Source organism: Trichomycterus rosablanca, chromosome 26 (genome assembly GCF_030014385.1).
Source record: "Trichomycterus rosablanca isolate fTriRos1 chromosome 26, fTriRos1.hap1, whole genome shotgun sequence".
Classification (NCBI taxonomy): Eukaryota; Metazoa; Chordata; class Actinopteri; order Siluriformes; family Trichomycteridae; genus Trichomycterus; species Trichomycterus rosablanca.
The window spans coordinates 14,866,713-14,884,586 of record NC_086013.1 but is presented as its reverse complement, the minus strand read 5'-3'; the positions used below and the strand labels follow the sequence as shown (position 1 = coordinate 14,884,586).

General features: G+C 44.2%; 1 protein-coding gene across 1 annotated transcript in view; it reads right to left on the bottom strand.

Annotated features, from left to right (window-relative positions):
- Positions 1-946: 946 nt before the first annotated feature.
- hook3 (hook microtubule-tethering protein 3) overlaps positions 947-17,874 on the bottom strand; it is a 28,546-nt gene continuing 11,618 nt past the window's right edge. The window contains exons 9-23 of the mRNA XM_062988693.1: positions 15,522-15,685; positions 14,642-14,782; positions 13,798-13,999; positions 12,158-12,268; positions 9,489-9,573; positions 9,315-9,384; positions 9,086-9,226; positions 8,609-8,696; positions 6,262-6,296; positions 6,082-6,164; positions 5,894-5,994; positions 5,168-5,272; positions 5,016-5,087; positions 3,920-4,056; positions 947-1,586 (exon numbers count right to left, since the gene is read on the bottom strand). Of these exons, the coding sequence (XP_062844763.1) occupies positions 1,571-1,586; positions 3,920-4,056; positions 5,016-5,087; positions 5,168-5,272; positions 5,894-5,994; positions 6,082-6,164; positions 6,262-6,296; positions 8,609-8,696; positions 9,086-9,226; positions 9,315-9,384; positions 9,489-9,573; positions 12,158-12,268; positions 13,798-13,999; positions 14,642-14,782; positions 15,522-15,685 (1,551 nt within the window). The 3' untranslated portion in view covers positions 947-1,570. The remainder of the gene's footprint in view (positions 1,587-3,919; positions 4,057-5,015; positions 5,088-5,167; positions 5,273-5,893; positions 5,995-6,081; positions 6,165-6,261; positions 6,297-8,608; positions 8,697-9,085; positions 9,227-9,314; positions 9,385-9,488; positions 9,574-12,157; positions 12,269-13,797; positions 14,000-14,641; positions 14,783-15,521; positions 15,686-17,874) is intronic.

The following is a 17,874-nucleotide window of genomic DNA, read 5'->3' as shown; positions in this document are numbered from 1 at the left end:
GAATCGAATGGTTATTGGTTCATGTCTTAATGAGATTCATCCTTGATGAATCACATAAATCATTTATGAGTCAAACATCAATAGCTGTCGAGAGTCGAGTCGGATGAACTGACTAGAAAAATACTGCATGTGTTAGTTTTTTGTTCGGTGCTTTATATATATTTTAACAACAAAACAAATCTGCTTGGCAGGCGTGGCTGGTGTTTCATTTCAAACTTCAGAGACCTGTGTTATGCTTCCTTCAACGTCTCATATAAAAATGAACAGTTTTGCTCAGTTAGCAGCATATCTTTATGTTATGTGTAGCTTTAGCAGGTACATATTTACGTTTTGGTAATCTGTTTGTTTGTTTATTAGGATTTTAACGTCATGTTTTACACTTTGGTTACATTCATGACAGGAACGGTAGTTACTCATTACACAAGGTTCATCAGTTCACAAGTTTATATCGAACACAGTCATGGACAATTTAGTGTCTCCAATTTACCTCACTTGGAAACCGGAGCACCCGGAGTAAACCCACGCAGACACGGGGAGAACATGCAAACTCCACACAGAAAGGACCCGGACCGCCCCACCTGGGGTTCGAACCCAGGACCTTCTTGCTGTGAGGCTACAGCGCTACCCACTTAGCCACCGTGCCGCCCCATTTTGGTAACAGAACTTTAATCATTTTGCTTAATTATTGACCTTTTCATGAACAGGTTCTTTTCGCAGTACAGCACACTGTGATGAAATGACTGTCCGTGGCGCTGGCCAATATGCTACGTTAAAAAATCCTGGAGTTTTTCTTTATCAATATGCAAAGAGACACAATCAACACGGTTGCACATGTTTAATCGTGATTTACTCATTAATTCATGAGTCTGTACTTGGTATTTCTTTATATACTGAGCTTGCCCCCCCCCCCCCCCCCCCCCCCCCCCACACACTAATACTGTCTCAATCAGGTACTGCGCTTTCCCCTCATTCTGACCGATAGCCTACCGACTGTTTAAAACCGTATTACGTAGTGATTAATACAATGGTATAAAGACAGAAGCTGGGAGTGCTGTCCAGCTTCCAGTAGGTAACACACCATTCCAAAGTTTGTTCATGGAAAATAAGCAGAAATAACACTTTATATAAAATAAGAAGCAAAAAGCAAAAATAAAAAACCCAAACGAATAAATAAGCAAAATTAAGAGTTAATAACTTGACCTACAGATCAGCCGACAGTTAAGCCAGCAAAGCTTTATATTCCTATTAATAACACTTCTTGCATAATATGATATTCGTTAACACTGCAACAGGCACCATAAAAGTGTCAATGATCATTGTAGTCACATCATGAAGGTTCTCGCGACCTGCCTGTGACCTCCGGGCTCCGCCCACCTGTGTAAGTTGCAAGCTGGGAAAGCAGAGGCTTAGTAAAACAAGCATGCAGCTCATCGATTCCGGACGGAACACGAGCGCAGGAGTTACAGGAGAGGTGTTAGTGTCGACTCGTTATCGAGAGCAGATCGAACTCAAATATAAATCAGTCATGCAAGCAGCGGCGTCATGCAGCGTCGGCAACCCGAGCGGCTCATCATGCCTTTACGTCGCTGTAGAGGGACGACAGAGAGATAAACAAAATGCAGAGAAAATTAGAAGACATGATATGAACAGGCTGGGAATTAATAATCCTCATGGTGATGTTCATGCTGATGTTAGTGGATCAGATGTCATACTGGTTTGAATGGAAGCTGGGTTTGTTTATCTAGAACCTGAATCCAATAACGAGGGCTTGTGCTACAACCATTCTGTATTGATTATACAAAGTGTGTTTGGTGGGCAAAACACAAACCTGGTGCGGCACAGTAATACTTTAGTGCTACACAGATTCCCATGTCTATGCGGGTTAGCTTCAGGTACTCTGGTTTTCTCCCACCTTAAAAATATGCCAATATGCCAGTAGACAGATTGGCTACTCCAAATGTTCATGCTAATGTAAGTGGATCAGACATCTAACATACTGGTTTGAATGGAAGCTGGGTTTGTTTATCTAGAACCTGAATCCAACAATGAGGGCTTGTGCTACATTCACACCCATCTGTGAATCTGTATTGATTATACAAAGGGTGTTTGGTGGGCAAAACACAAGCCTGGTGCGGCACAGTAATGCTTTAGTGATACACAGATTCCCATGTCTTTGCAGGTAGCCTCCCACCTTAAAAATATGCCAGTAGACAGATTGGCTATGTGTGTGGAGCCCTGTGATGGGAAGTCCCCTGGTTCTGCACCCAGAGATCCCGGGTTTGGCCCCGGACCCAGAGTTTTTCGCGGTCAGTTGGCACAGTCCTAACCCTTCATTGGTGAGGTCTCAAATCTCAGCTGTGCTACTGACTTGACCTGACCAGTGTCCAACAGTCACTGATGAGGTGTCTCTGATAAAGTAAGGTCGACCAGGTTCATTACTGCAGCTGTAAATGTAAATGATCCAGGATTAAGCCACATAAGCACACCCAGTTCAAATCGATTGAAGGTCGACAGTGTCGGAGATGAATGGATTATTAATAAGACGTGAAGCTTGCGCTGCACTAACCCAGTAGCTGTTAAGTTTTAGTCTTTTAGCTATAAATAACACTGCATAAATTCATCTCAGACATGAACAAGACTCGCATATCATTTTAATCAATCTTTCTACAGGGGAAAACGGGACTTCAGCTCATGGAGGGCGTGTCTGCTACAAGCTGATTAGAACGATTGGATCAGAATGATCACATGATCCCATGACATGAACGATAACACCCTGCTAGTGAACATAAATGTAAAGACCTACTGATGAGAGATAAAACAAATTTAATACAAAAGCATCACATGACACGGTGGGTCTGATTTATTGGGCGAAAGGCCGGAAACAGCCCAGACAGGTCGTCTGTCCATCACAGGGCACACACACACACACACACACTTAGGGCAATTCCATAGCTCCAGTTGGAAACCCACGTGAACACAGGGAGAACATGCAAACTCCACACAGACAGGACCCCGGCCGCCAGCTAGGGAATCAAACCCAGGCCCTCCTTGCTGTGAAACGACAGCACCACCCACACGAACCTGGGCTTCTAAATTTGAGTGGTGAGACATCCTTAAAAAACACAATGCAGCACAAATCCCCACAGTCTGTAACGCATAGATATGTTCCTCAGAGTGAAATGAAAGAATTAACATGCAAACAAGAGAAAGCTTCAAATTCTCATGCAGATGGATTAGTTGGGGTGTTAATGATTAACCGGTTAACTGATAACCAACAAACAAGTCGTTATCTGATTAATACTGTCGGTTAAAAACGTCGGTTACATTTATTCAGTTGCCTGGTGGTCTAGTGAATCAATTCAGGATTCTAAAAATAAAGTAAGTAATTTTACTCCTGCACTCAGAATTATTTTACCCTATTAAAAAAAAAATCCCAGGTCACCATTCCCAACCCCTGATGCTACGTCTCAGCCCTGTGGTGGGGTTTTTAGTACAGGAACGCTAATAGCTGTGAAAGTAACCCAAGGGAAACTGATGAATAAAATATTTAGGGTGGTTTTTTTTCCCCACACATGAATCTACTGCATCTTTAAAGCTCTAATGACATAAACAAGACGGACGTAACAGTCACTGCACCTTCCTGAAGAAGTGCACCAGACAAATACTGCAGCAGAAAAACGAACGCACACAAACTCCAATGTTAAAATAAATTCTTAAGAAGACACAAAAAAACACCCCGAGGACTGACTGAAGGGACGAAGCCTTTAGTGAGACTGTAAACGTGGCTGGTTTCAGTCGGCCAGCTTTAAGTTCAGCTCAGATTAAGAAGACGACGAGGAGGAACAGAAAGACAGCCGGGGTGAGGAGACAGGGGTCCGGATTGACCGAGATGTTGCCATGGTGACAGGAGCGGGTCTACCTGGCTGTGGCGGGCTGCACGTGGCCCGGATAGGAGCGCCGCGTGCTGGTGGCCTGCCTCTGACGTGCCAGGAAGGACTGACCGGAACCCGTGCTGGCTAATCTGTCTTCGGCCGCTTTCTTCTGCAGAGCCATGCCCTGAGACACAGAGAGACACATGGAGACATTCAGTAAAATATTTATCATTACAACATACACCGATCAGCCATAACATTAAAACCACCTCCTTGTTTCTACACTCACTGTCCATTTTATCAGCTCCACTTACCATATAGAAACACTTTGTAGTTCTACAATTACTGACTGTAGTCCACCTGTTTCTCTGCATACCTTTTTAACCTGATTTCACCCTGTTCTTCAATGGTCAGGACCCCCACAGAGCAGGTATTATTTAGGTGGTGGATGATTCTCAGCACTGCACTGACATGGTGGTGGTGTGTTAGTGTGTGTTGTGCTGGTATGAGTGGATCAGACACAGCAGCGCTGCTGGAGTTTTTAAATACCGTGTCCACTCACTGTCCACTCTATTAGACAGTCCTACCTAGTTGGTCCACCTTGTAGATGTAAAGTCAGAGACGATCGCTCATCTATTGCTGCTGTTTGAGTCGGTCATCTTCTAGACCTTCATCAGTGGTCACAGGACGCTGCCCACGGGGCGCTGTTGGCTGGATATTTTTGGTTGGTGGACTATTCTCAGTCCAGCAGTGACAGTGAGGTGTTTAAAAACTCCAGCAGTGCTGCTGTGTCTGATCCACTCATACCAGCACTAACACACCACCACCATGTCAGTGTCACTGCAGTGCTGAGAATGATCCACCACCTAAATAATACCTGCTCTGTGGTGGTCCTGTGGGGGTCCTGACCATCAAAGAACAGCATGAAAGGGGGTAAAAAAGCATGCAAAGAAACAGATGGACTACAGTCAGTAATTGTAGAACTACAAAGTGCTTCTATATGGTAAGTGGAGCTGATAAAATGGACAGTGAGTGTAGAATTTAATGTTATGGCTTATTTACATGTACAGCATATAGTAGACGCTTTTTAAGCGACTTACTGTGACAGGCCGTGCTAAAGGGCCCAACAGTGGCAAGACTCACCATGTTGTACCAGGCAGATACGATCAGCTTCTCCTCGTGATCTCTCTGAGACTTCGCTCTGTCACACTCTTTCTGTAAACACACACCATACATGCGTTACACATACAGAGTGTGTTCCCTACAAGCAAGTGTGTGTTTGTGTGTGTGTTCACCTCCAGTGAGTGCAGCATTCTGTCCTTCTCCTGTAGCTGGTTTTTAAGGGCCTGGACCTCAGGAGCTGAACCCTGGTTCTGTTTGGGATCCAAAGTCCGAATGACCTGAGGAACACACACAACATCGTCGAGTTACACGAACGCAGCAGATTTGGGAAGTATTCAGACCCCTCGATTTGCTGTGTTGTGCTGTTCAGTTCAGTAGATACGAGTCTAATTGGAATTTATCCATTTTTACATGGATAAATGGTTCAAATCCGTACGAGATTTCAAGATTTCTTGATGCGCTGTACAGTTGGCAGAGCTGTTTTATTTCCCTGGAACTGGCATTCGGATAAAACTGTAGACATTTGTAATAGTGGCTTCCGATCGGTGCAACCGGACAGTTTGTTTGTTTGTTTATTGGGATTTTAACGTCATCACTCGTTACACAAGATTCATCATCATCACGAGGTTATATCAAACACAGTCATGGACAATTTAGTATCTCCAATTCACCTCACTTGCATGTCTTTGGACTGTGGGAGGAAACCGGAGTTCCAGGAGGAAACCCACACAGACACATGGAGAACATGCAAACTCCACACAGAAAGGACCAGGACCCTCTTGCTGTGAGGCGACAACCAGTTAGTAATCCACCTGAAGACGAGCCGAGTCTTTGGTGACATTCACAAACATCAATCTTACACTCCGTCTAGCTGTCAGATGTGTGAGGGCTTGTCTTACACTCTTTGCTTTCTCCAGATATTTCTTATATCTCTCCTCCATCTGCTTCATCTCATCATCTTTCTTCTTCAGAGCGTCCTCCAGCTCCTCGATCCGCTGGGCTACAAGCACAACAGAAACACGTCAATGTCAACACACCATTTATTCCATAAATTACATTAAACAATGAAACTTCATTATACACTCACCACTTGCACTACATTTAGGTTCCAGGTCTTCGATGAGGGCACTCTTCTTCTGCAGCTCGTTACTCGCATCTCGCAATTTAGCTCTAAGTGACCACAATCAGAAGCAGAAGATTAAAACGAAAGCTTGACTAGAAACTTTTCAAGTGGGCAATTAAACCAGTGAATCAGTAAAACACTCACAGATGCTCCTCACACTTCCGCTTCAGCAGCACTGACTGCAACACAAGGGTAAAACACAAGACAGCAAAATGAGACTCTCATCAGGTCAGAACACACAGTGCTACAGTGCTACTGCGCCCTCTAGTGCCACACAGTGATAATAAAACACAACCACACAAGCTTATTAGTTCAGTAAAACCAAACCTAAGCATCATACAGTAATAAATGCTGCATTTTAATGTGGAATTGAGCCCAGCTGCTTCTGACTGAAACGCAAAAGCAAAAACATGCTTGGCAAGGATCTGGAAGCTCCCGTTTTTGCATCTGCGTGCTACCGGCATGGCTAGAATGATCAGAACGGCTAATAAATGGTAAATAAACAGCTGGCTTAATGGGTGCAGCTGTGATCTTTAACGAGATTATGTCTGTCTTTGCTCACTTTCAGTGCTGTTTACAGCCAACTTTTGCAAACACTGACCTGCCCCTGTTTCATGCCGAAGGAGTGCAATCCATAACACATGGATTTGGACTACACACTGGACCTATTATTTATTATTTATCATTTGCACAGTTAATACCATCAACACCCCAGATCACACACTGGACTGTTATTATTATTTATCATTTGCACCTGCACTTTACACAACTGTTTTACATATATATGTATAGTTACAGTTATTAAGCAGCGTCCTTATATAGTTACAGTTGTTTAGTTATTGTCTGTCTGTCTGTCTGTCTGTCTGTCTGTCTGTCTGTCTATCTATCTATCTATCTATCTATCTATCTATCTATCTATCTATCTATCTATCTATCTATCTATCGGCCAGTGATAGCTCAGTGGTTAAGGTACTGGACTAGTAAGCAGAAGGTTGCCGGTTCAAGCCCCGCCACTAATCTATCCCTGAACCCTCAATTGCTCATCGTGTACCGCTCATTGTGTAAGTCGCTTTGGATAAAAGCGTCTGCTAAATGCTGAAAATGTAAGTCTGTCTGTCTGTCTGTCTGTCTGTCTGTCTGTCTGTCTGTCTGTCTGTCTGTCTGTCTGTCTGTCTGTCTGTCTGTCTATCTATCTATCTATCTATCTATCTATCTATCTATCTATCTATCTATCTATCTATCTAATTATCCATTTAGATTTGTTTAGGCTCTGTAGTATGCCAATTCCTTTAGAATCTATTATACACAACACACAGCATGGGACGCTTATTGGCACTAGGTGCTATCTGTTGGTCGGGCATCTGCACGGACACAATTAGCCAATGTCCAGGGTAGTGGACTGTGAGGATCTGGCCAGCCAGTTGGTGTTGGCACTTCTAGTGTGCTCTCAGTGCTAGTCCCATCAGGAATGGCATCCGGACCAGATCCGACGAATACCCGGACTGTCATCAGTGAACAACACAGATACAGCACAATCTATCATGTTTATCTTCTGTGCAAAGATCTCATATAATTCTGCACCAAAGAAGGCTGTCACTGTTGGGCCCTTAAACCTTACTTGCTTAGACTGCATAGTGTCACAGCATTGTTAGTTGCTTTGGATCAAAGCGTCTGCTAAAGGACACAGCATAGTACGTGCTACAGAGTGTGTAATTAGACCCTTTGGTATTGCTCTAACATGCCACTGAGTAAGATGGCAGTGGTTTGAGCTCCATCTTCAGAACTGATGCACTGGCTTATAACATTCACATCACACGTCACTACGGCGTCACTACATCGTCATCGCTTTGCAATGATTGGCTGCACACATGGGTCAGCTTTCTCTAATGCCCTCGCTGTCTCTAGTCACTAGTACCAGACTAGCCCCTGGTCTTCCTCCTCTTCCGAGTCCTTCCACATGCGTGTGTTGTTCACTAACGACGAATCTTAGAACATTGATACGTTAACATATAACGTCTCAAGCCAAAATTCCAAACCACGTTCTCCAGACTGTTAATCTCATTACAGATAAACAAAAGCAAAGAGCAAATAAACCCTAAAGCCCTAAAGCAGATTTGTTAGGACTCCTCCATGCTGTACTTACTCTAGCCTGAGGAAGGGGTGATTGTGAGACAGAGGAAAGAGGGCTGGAGTTGGGAGAGTCCTGGCCACAGTACAGAGGGCGAGGAATGGACGATGTTAAGACATGTTCAACTAAATGATCGAGAGATGCATCTCAAAGGCCATGAAGGCATGAGAACACACACATGCATGATCCTAAAACCTCGATGCTCCACCAGCATGGAAGTGTGTTAGTACGTGCTGGTCGCATTATAATATTAGTGACATCATGAGCTGAAGTGGAAAACTGAAGTCATGTAGCGTCTTGTTTAAAGCCAAATAAACTCAGCTGAAGTCAGGAAGGCATTACAAGCACCTGAGTGTTACTTACATCATCGGCTTTGGATCCCTGTTCCTGCAGGCTCTTCTGTAGCTCCTCCACATGACTCTGACCCGTCAACAGCTTCTGATTCACCAACCTGAGAGACAGACGAGACAAACCGGCCATCAACGAATCATTCCCTGTTTAGTCTGCTGTGTCAGACTCTATCTTGAACGTTTCCGCTTGGCGGTGGGTCAGTAGGGCAAGACTACACTCTTTAAGGCAGAGTTCCAAACCACAATCCACTGTACTACATAGTACGTCTTTTTAGTGCACTACAGTGCACTCTCTGTGTAGTTACAGACAATGTGGCACATAAAATTCTATTTTGGACACAGCCAGGAATAACAATGTCTATGTAGGCTCTATGTATTTACTGATTGATTGATTAATTAGTTTGTTAGTTGCATGCATATGCACTGTACTGTTTCCTAGCTGTGACTGAATATCAGGAGCTTAAGCTGATCTGTATTTCGTGCACGTTACCTGTTCTCCGTCTCCAGCTCGTTCTTCCGGACGCTGGCGTCCTCCAGCAGACTCTTGAGCAGGGCGATCTGCTCGTTGTCTGAGCCCTCCTGATTCAGCTTCAGCATCTTATTCTCATGCTGCAGACGGATCAGTCGCTCCCTACACACAAATCCACACAGTGTAAAAATACAGCTTTAAAGAGAAATATGATTTAAAGCCGGGGTTTAAATATAGCCAGGAAACGTACCGGATCTCTGGGGTGACGATTTCTGCAGCCAGTGAATCAGAGCCTTCGTTGGTGCCCAGTGGAACCAGTCCTATCGACCAAAAGCACAAACGTTTTACAGTCTAACACAATCTGTAATAGTTTAAATACAGAATAAACATCACTGCTTTATAACAGGTTTATAACAGGTCTAACCTGAGGTCAGCTGACCCTCCTGAGCCTGAACGCAGCGCAGCTCCTCTATCGTTTCCTTCAGAGAGTCTCTTTCAGTCCTCATCCGCTACACAGAGAGAAATAAACACAATACCACACGGTTGCATGATACGAAGCCCATTAGGGGTCAATACCTGTGGGGTCAAAATCTGTACCCACGGTTTGGTAATCCGTACTCTCAGTTTAAAAACTGTACCCACAGATTACCTTTGGAGATTTCTCATGGTGCAAATACAAAGCATGTTTTACTGCGATAACCCTGGTTTAGTAGCAGAAGTGTTTTGTAGGGTTTTAAAGCTGTTTGCTGTGCCTTTGTATCAGTATGTGCACTACAGGGCCAAAAGTACCTGATACCTGATAATGAGCTTGTTGGACATTCCATTTAAAAAAATAAAACAAATGCTATTAAAATAGAGTGACATCTATGTGATCTTTTCAGCTACAACAACAGCCAGTCTTCTGCAAAAGCTTCCTACAAGTCTTGTAACTAGGGAGGTAACGATACACTCTACCCACGATGCGATTCACGATACGATTTTTTCCCGACTTTTTAAACTGAAATTAAAGACAAATGATGACAAAATTTCCTTTTATTATTTATCTTAAAAAAAGAAAATAAAATCCTGTATTTGTCATTATCTTTTATTTATCTAAATAATGAATGCCCTTTTATTTCTGAGGTAGGTACAAACTATGCAAAACAATTTTGAATTAAGCCCAAGTAGGCAAAAAACCCTCTGGCAACCGGGCGTATAGCGCCAGTGATATCAACCAGGCGAGGTGTATAGCGCCAGTGACATCAACCAGGCGAGGTGTATAGTGCCAGCGCCCTCTGCTGTTTAAAGTGAATATCGATTCATTTTACATGTCAAATCGATTTGAATCGTGGAATTTTTGAATCGGTTATTAACTGCCTTGTGGTGCATCGTTACATCTCTACTTGTAACACATAATAGTGCAATAGACGCTGCAATGAAGAAGCCAATCGTAATCAAACACCTTACATTACTGTGACTTTCTTATATAAATTCATGATTACTAAATATATGTTTTTATGGTAAATATTAGGACACAAGTGCCTCAACAATGTCAGTAACAGACTCCAGTGTAAACTTCCCTACGTTTAAGTCATAAAGTAAAAGAAGACAGCTTCAATTCCTCCTCTTCTCAATTCCACTTCTGTTTGGTTAAAAGAGACAACGGATGTGAAGAGAAAAAATGAAAAAGGGATGAAAGAGAAAATAAAGAATGAGAGGCGGAGGAAAACAGAAACCCAAACAGACAGCAGGGCAGGAAAAACATGTGGGTCTGTGATAAAGCGACAGGAAGAGAAACAGAAATGAAAGAAAAACAGAAAATCATTCGTGTTCCTCGCTCTGAGGCAGCACACTGAGCTCTGTACACTCGCATCAAATCTAATCAAACTCATCAGCTACAGCTGCTTCCTCTCGGGGTGTCACAGCAAAAGTATTTATTATCCATTAGTGTCTGCAGAAATTCCTACATAACCCCTTCAGCTGAAGTGCACGCTATTCAGGACTGGGACTAACAAGGACCCGACTGGACAGCTCATATAGTTACTGAATTCAGTGTTACAGGTGTAATAAATCAATTATATAAAGGAATGATATGCTTCCAACTTTGCAGCAACAGTTAAGGGAAGGCCCTTTCCTGGTCCGGTATAAAACAAGCTCTATAAAGACAGGAAGAAAATCTCGGCCCTGACCTCAGTTTCACTGAACGCTTTCTTAACCAACATGAGTGCCCGGCCATACAAATGCTTACAAAGTTGTTTTGAATAAATGGGCACAAATTCCCACAGCCTTCTCAGAAGACTAACTGTTGTTATAGCTGAAACGATCACACAGATGTAACTCTATTTTATATTTTGTTTATGCATTTTCTCCCCTTTTTCTCCCTTCTAGAGCGTCCAGTTGCCCGATTGCATCACGCTTCCTGTCCACCAATGCCGATCTCTGCTCTGATTGAGAAGAACGAAGCTAACCCACGCCCCCTCCGACACGTGGGCAGCATGCCGTATGCATCTTATCACCTACACTTTGACGAGTGCAGTGCAGCTCAGCGTTGTGTACGGAGAGACACACCCTGAGAGCACTCTTTTCTCATCTCTGTGCAGACGCCATCAATCAGCCAGCAGAGGTCGTAACTGCACCAGTCATGAGAGAGAGAGAAAGAGAGACCCTATCCGGTTTAGTCCCGCCCATCTGAACAACAGGCCAATCGTTGTTTATGTGGCCGCTCAGCCATAGCCGGCAGGCAGAGCTGAGATTCGATACGATGTATTCAAGATCCCAGCTCTGGTTCCAGCGTGTGTTTTTACCGCTACGCCACCGGAGCGGCAATTCTATTTTAATACCATACCAGAGTTTCAAATGGGACGTCCAACAAGCTCATGGTCAGGTGTCCAAATACTTTTGGCCATATGGTGGCTGATAAAATCTTAAAAATCGCAACAATAAATCCATGTGCACTTGTTTTCCACAAGCCCGGTTAGCTGCACCCTGATTGGTCGCATTTTCAGTGATACAGCCCCTCTACACCTACATCATCACACCTCTATGCACTCACACGGCCTCTATAATGAGTTTACAGTGATTTATTCATTACAGTAAGTACTGATGCAGTCTTACGTCTTTCTCTTTCTGAAGCGAGTCCACTTTCTCCTTCAGACGCTGGCACTCGAACTCCATCTTGTCAGCCTTCTTGGATTCCTCAGACAGTCTGTTCTGGAGCTCGACCACCTACAAACCCAAACGTTTATTAGTTATTTATTTATCAGGATTTTTAACGTCATGTTTTACACTTTGGTTACATTGATGACAGGACAGATAATTACTGATTACACAAAATTCATTATTTCAAGTAGAGATGCATGAGTACCGATACTGGTATCGGGTATTTGCCCGATACCGCGCTCAATAACTTGTACTCGGACTCGCAAAGGAGGCTCCGATACGAAACATCCGATACCGTGTGCGTAGGGCACGTTGCTGCGTTATGCCCGGTTCACACTACACGATTTTGCCCTGATTTTCGCTCGGCGCTCAGCAACCGGATCGAGTTTTCTAGCACGTCAGATATCTGATCTGAGATGTGCGACTGGGAATGAGTGACATGTCGAACAGCCAATGAGAACACAGGATACGGTGTGAGGGGAAACGCAGGAGAGGAGTGTAAACAGGTGGGACAGGGGGATAATATAGTTTATATCAGAATACACCGGCACACACACACACGTTTTACAGTATTTCTGACCAACATTGCAAAACACCAACATTGCAAAAATATTTATCAACCTCCAACTCACTACAGAACAATCCATGCTATTCGTGTTGCCAAATCCACTCAGATTCATTTATTTTTCCTCCTTGATTTCATCACATCAGCGCACAAACACTTTGATCACTCGCTACTTGTTGACGTGCATTTTTGGACGTGGTGTCATTAAACTTCTCGTCACTTCTCACGTGTGTTTTTGTTTAAAAAAAACGGTATTCTAAATAGGTATCGGTATCGGCATCGGCAAGTACAAAAATGCATGTACTTGTACTCGGTTGGGAAAAAATGGTATCGATGCATCCCTAATTTCCAGTCTTTTTTCTCCCCATTTTCCTCCCGATTTAGCGCACTCAATTTGTCTTCCGTTGCTGAGAGATACCAGATCCAAGGAGAGCACGTCGCTGCTCATGCCTCTTCCGACACGTGCACAGCCCTCCTCTTCTCGCCCCTGCATTCTGCACAGGCATCTCTTCCACCAATCCGGGTCCTTACACAGCGTATGAAGACTCGCCCACCCACACATAGTCCGGCCCCCACCCTGCAGATACGATGGCCAATTAGTATCTGCTACAGGCACTGTTAATTATGCCCGCCAGATGGCGCCCCAGCCGACCGGTGGCAAGATGCTGGTGCGCTAGTGGAATATCCCGCTGCGCCACCTGGGCACCTAGTTCAAGTCTTTAATGTTAATGTCAAACACAGTCCTGGACAATTTAGTATCTCCAGTTCACCTCACTTGCACGTCTTTAGACTGCGGGAGGAAACCGGAGAACCCGGAGGAAACCCACTCAGACACGGGGAGGACATGCAAACTCCACACAGAAAGGACCCGGTCCGCTCCACCTGGGAATCGAACCCAGGACCCTGTTGCTGTGAGACAAAAGTGCTACCCACCAAGCCGCCCCAACCGTTAATTGGCTTTTTCAACCCACTCAGCCCTACAGGCCTGTCACATGTGGAGTAATAATTTAAGATATTCATGTTTGTGCACCTGTCTCTTGTAGGTCTCGAGTTGGGCGCGGGCCGTGTTAGCTTTCCGTAGTTCCTCCTCCAGGCTCACTGTGTTCTGCATGTAGCTGGTGTTCTTCTCCTCCAGCAGCTTCACCTGCCTTCTTAAATCACCCAGATCCTCCAGCTTCTTCTTGTACGACTCCACCTGAGCCTCCAGCTTAGACACCTTATCGGACGAGTGTCTGAGAGGGATAAATAGCAAAAATGACATTAAGACCGCAAGCCTAAGTACTTAATTCTGCTTTATTTTATTGTTAGATGGTTCATAGTTGCCTATTAGAATTTGTGCCCATTCAGTTAAAAGAGCATTTATATGGCTGGGCACTGACGTTGGTCAAACAAGCCTCAATAGATAGTGCAGTTCATTCTGGGCTTGTGCAGGCCACTGGAGTTTCTTTAAATCGAGCTTTTCTTCACATCTGTATGCTTGCTTTGTGCCCTTCCCAAAACTGCTGCTGCAAAGTTAGTAGCATGAATTTCCTCTAGCAATTGCTGTGGATGAAACATAAATTCAATAATAAAAAGGGGTGTCCCAATACTTCTGTTTCAATCTAGTCGTATCCAGTCACCCAGCTGTATGTCCTCTACTGCGGCTGACCCCTACCCTGGTCGAGGAGAGCCGTTTCTAACACACACATCCTCCTATACGTGTGCAGTAGCCAATCGCTTCTTTTCCCCTGCATGAGGCGGGTTTATACAGGGATCTGTATAGCGTACGGAGAGTCACGCACTGATCTCCATTATTCCCGGTCTCTGTGCGGGTGATATTGGTCAGATTTGAAGGCCTACACATTAAAGTGATCAACAGAACCCTCTGGTCTCACCTGAGCACGTCCATCTCATCCTTGAGCGACTGAGCCTCGTCAGCCAGAGAGGTCAGCTCCTCATTCTGACCCTTCACCTCCAGCAGCTCCTTCTCCAGCTCCTCGCAGCGGATACGGTAGTCGTCTTTAGCCGCCTCGAGCCTGCCGTTCATGACCAGACACCAAAACAATTTGGTAAAACATTTTTGTAAAGCAAACAATCAGAAAAAAGCTGCAACTGAAAACCACAGTGGTCAGAATCAATCCATCAATCCACGAGGAGGTGAAAAGCAAACAGTCGCCGGATTCACCGACATCCCCTGAGCCCGTGAAGCGCCCCAGCGAGAGGGTGACTATGCCCAAGAGGTGCGCTCTGTGCCCATGCTAGGTGTGGTTACCTCCACTGGGGCAGGGCCAGAACAGAGCCGATGCCCTCAGGAGCCGGCGGAAAGGGCAGAGCCTGACAATCCCACATGAGAGAAGAGAGATCGCTCATCCTGCCACGAGAAGCCGTGCTAACGTTAGCATTTCATGCAGAAAGCTTTTGTGGAAGTGAGAAGCTCCGCATGACTAGCAAATCATCAAGCTTGGTACATGTTTGGCCCGGTCAGACGAACACAAAAATAAGCATAATTTAATAATAGTACAGCTGCATTTAATATCAAAATGATTCACAGAGCAACCAAAAAGGGGGAGCACCGGTCTGTAAAACGCGACTGTCCGAAACTGTGAGGTTTTTTTTTTCCAGCGGGTGCAAAAATAAACAAAAACACAGCAATAAGGTTCACAAAAGTGCCAAACATGCTCTCATTTTTTAAATTTTCTACACTAAATTTCACTGCCTACTCCTTTAGTTTGTCTTTACACCTACGTATATCACTCACTGTCCGTTTCTTCTCACCTGAACGTCTCCTCCTGGAGTTGCTCCAGCTGTGTCTGTAGCTGAAGGTGACGCCGTCCGGCCGGGCTGTTCAGGTCCTCGATGGAGTCGGACTGGTTGAGACGCTCCATCAGGACCTGATTCTCCGCCAGCAGACTGCTCTTCTCCTCCTGTAGAGCCGCCACCTGAGTGAAGGAAGAAAAGATCATGATATTAATCTATTATATTAGACAGGTGCACGTGTGTTGTATTTAAATGTATTTATTGATTTTAACGTCATGCTCTACACTCCTTGGACACATTCATGACAGAAACGGTAGTCACTCATTACACAAGATTCATCAGTTCACAAGTTTAATATCAAACACAGTCATGAAGAATTCTGTATCTCTAATTCACCTGACTGCACGTCTTTGGACTGTGGGAGGAAACCGGAGCTCTCGTAAGAAACCCACGCAGACACGGGGAGAACATGCAAACTCCACACAGAAAGGACCCGGATCGCCCCACCTGGGAATCGAACCCAGGACCTTCTTGCTGTGAGGCGACAGTGCTACCCACTGAGCCACGGTAAAGCATGCTAGGGGGTAGCAGGAGGGGCAAAGCACTTGAGCGGGGGGCAGGTGAAAAGAAGCGATCCGTGATTGACGGTGGGGACAGTGGCAGCAACTAACTGGACGTGACTGGATTTGGTGAAAAAGAGGGAAAATGAAATAAGGAATTGATTTAAAACATTATTTCTTTACTTTAATCACATTTGAACTGGATTTTCCTAAATTATTCAGTGTGAGATTGAGCTAGTTGACTAAAAATGATAATGAGAAATTCACATTTTGCTCATCTTGACCAGGGGTGCAATAATTCTGGCGAGGACTGCAACTGCTCTCACACAAGTACCTACAATCTCTATTCACGGTTAATAAAAAACCACAACATGCGTCTGTCAGTATTGGAATTGACTATATAAGTAAAATGTTTGGCATTGAAAAACAATTGTAAGAACTACAGCAAGCACAAACATGAGTGAGAACGTGAGGTAGTGAAGAGCAGGAGCCACCGAGACATCATGCAGATTAAAATGACTGTAACGTTAATGAATCCCACACACAATGTGCCGAGCACAAACAGGACAGAAGAACTTGTGTCCAAATCATGACGATCCAACATGAACCATCGAGGTTCCTCAAATAAAAATGACTAAATACAAACTTTAAGCTCAGAAATGCTTAAAGCTTAAACAGGATCATTTTATGGGGTTGCCACAGTGGATCGTTCGGGTCCGGAACACAATTTGGCGCAATCCTCCCTACTTTTATCAGGGCTTGGTTGACTAGTGCACCTGCCAATGGCAAGGCTGTTTGGCCAACCGCCTGCACCCCCACCCAAACCCTTAGATACAGCCCGTAATGTCTGTGTAGACCCCTGACTGGCCGATAGCACCGCTGCTATGTTGCACTTTTGGGATTTAAATCTGCCAGTTCAATAATATACATTTGGTGGAGTGTAATTTAGTGCACTCATTAGGAAGAACATAAATTGTGGTTTTGGACACCCTAACTGTAATTTATTATCTATTATTTATTGACTAAAATAGAAGCTGTTAAACATTAGTGACACTGTCTACAGTCAAGTGAGCTTTAAATTGCTGTAGGCTTACAGGATGCCATACAAGAAAATAGCCCTGTAAAATTTTACGTTTACATTTTCAGCATTTAGCAGATGCTTTGTTCCAAAGCGACTTATTGTACTCTGACAGTATACTGCCTAAGTAATTGAGGGTTAAGGGTCTTCCTCAAGGGCCCAACAGTGGCAACCTGGCAGTGGGGGGGCTTGAACCAGCGACCTTTTGATTACTAGTCCAGTACCGTAACCACTAAGCTACAACTGACCTCTAGGATTACCAAAATACAAATATAAAGGTTCTGTATCAGTGACGATTTATATTTGACTTATTTACATTTGGCTGCAAAACCTGTGCTGTGTCCTAAATCACATACAGTACTAAAGCATCTGCCTTATTAGTACATACATTTTAATGACTGTTTAGCTTGTGGATTGAGACGCAGCCCTTTAATCTTACTGCCTAACCATGAGGTTTGTACAGAGCACTTGTTACGTATACAAATATTAATCTGTGAGATTTATGCAACAATTTCTCCCAGAATACAGGGCAAGCCGGAGCCTAGTGGTTAAGGTACTGGACTAGTAATCAGAAGGTCACTGGTTTAAGCCTCATCACTGGCAGTTTGCTGTTGTTGGACCCTTGAGCAAGGCCCTTAAGCCTCAATTGCTCAGACTGTATACCGTCACTGTACTGTTGGATAAAGGCGTCTGCTAAATGTGGAAAATGTAAATGAGTAGGTTATGAGCTTAA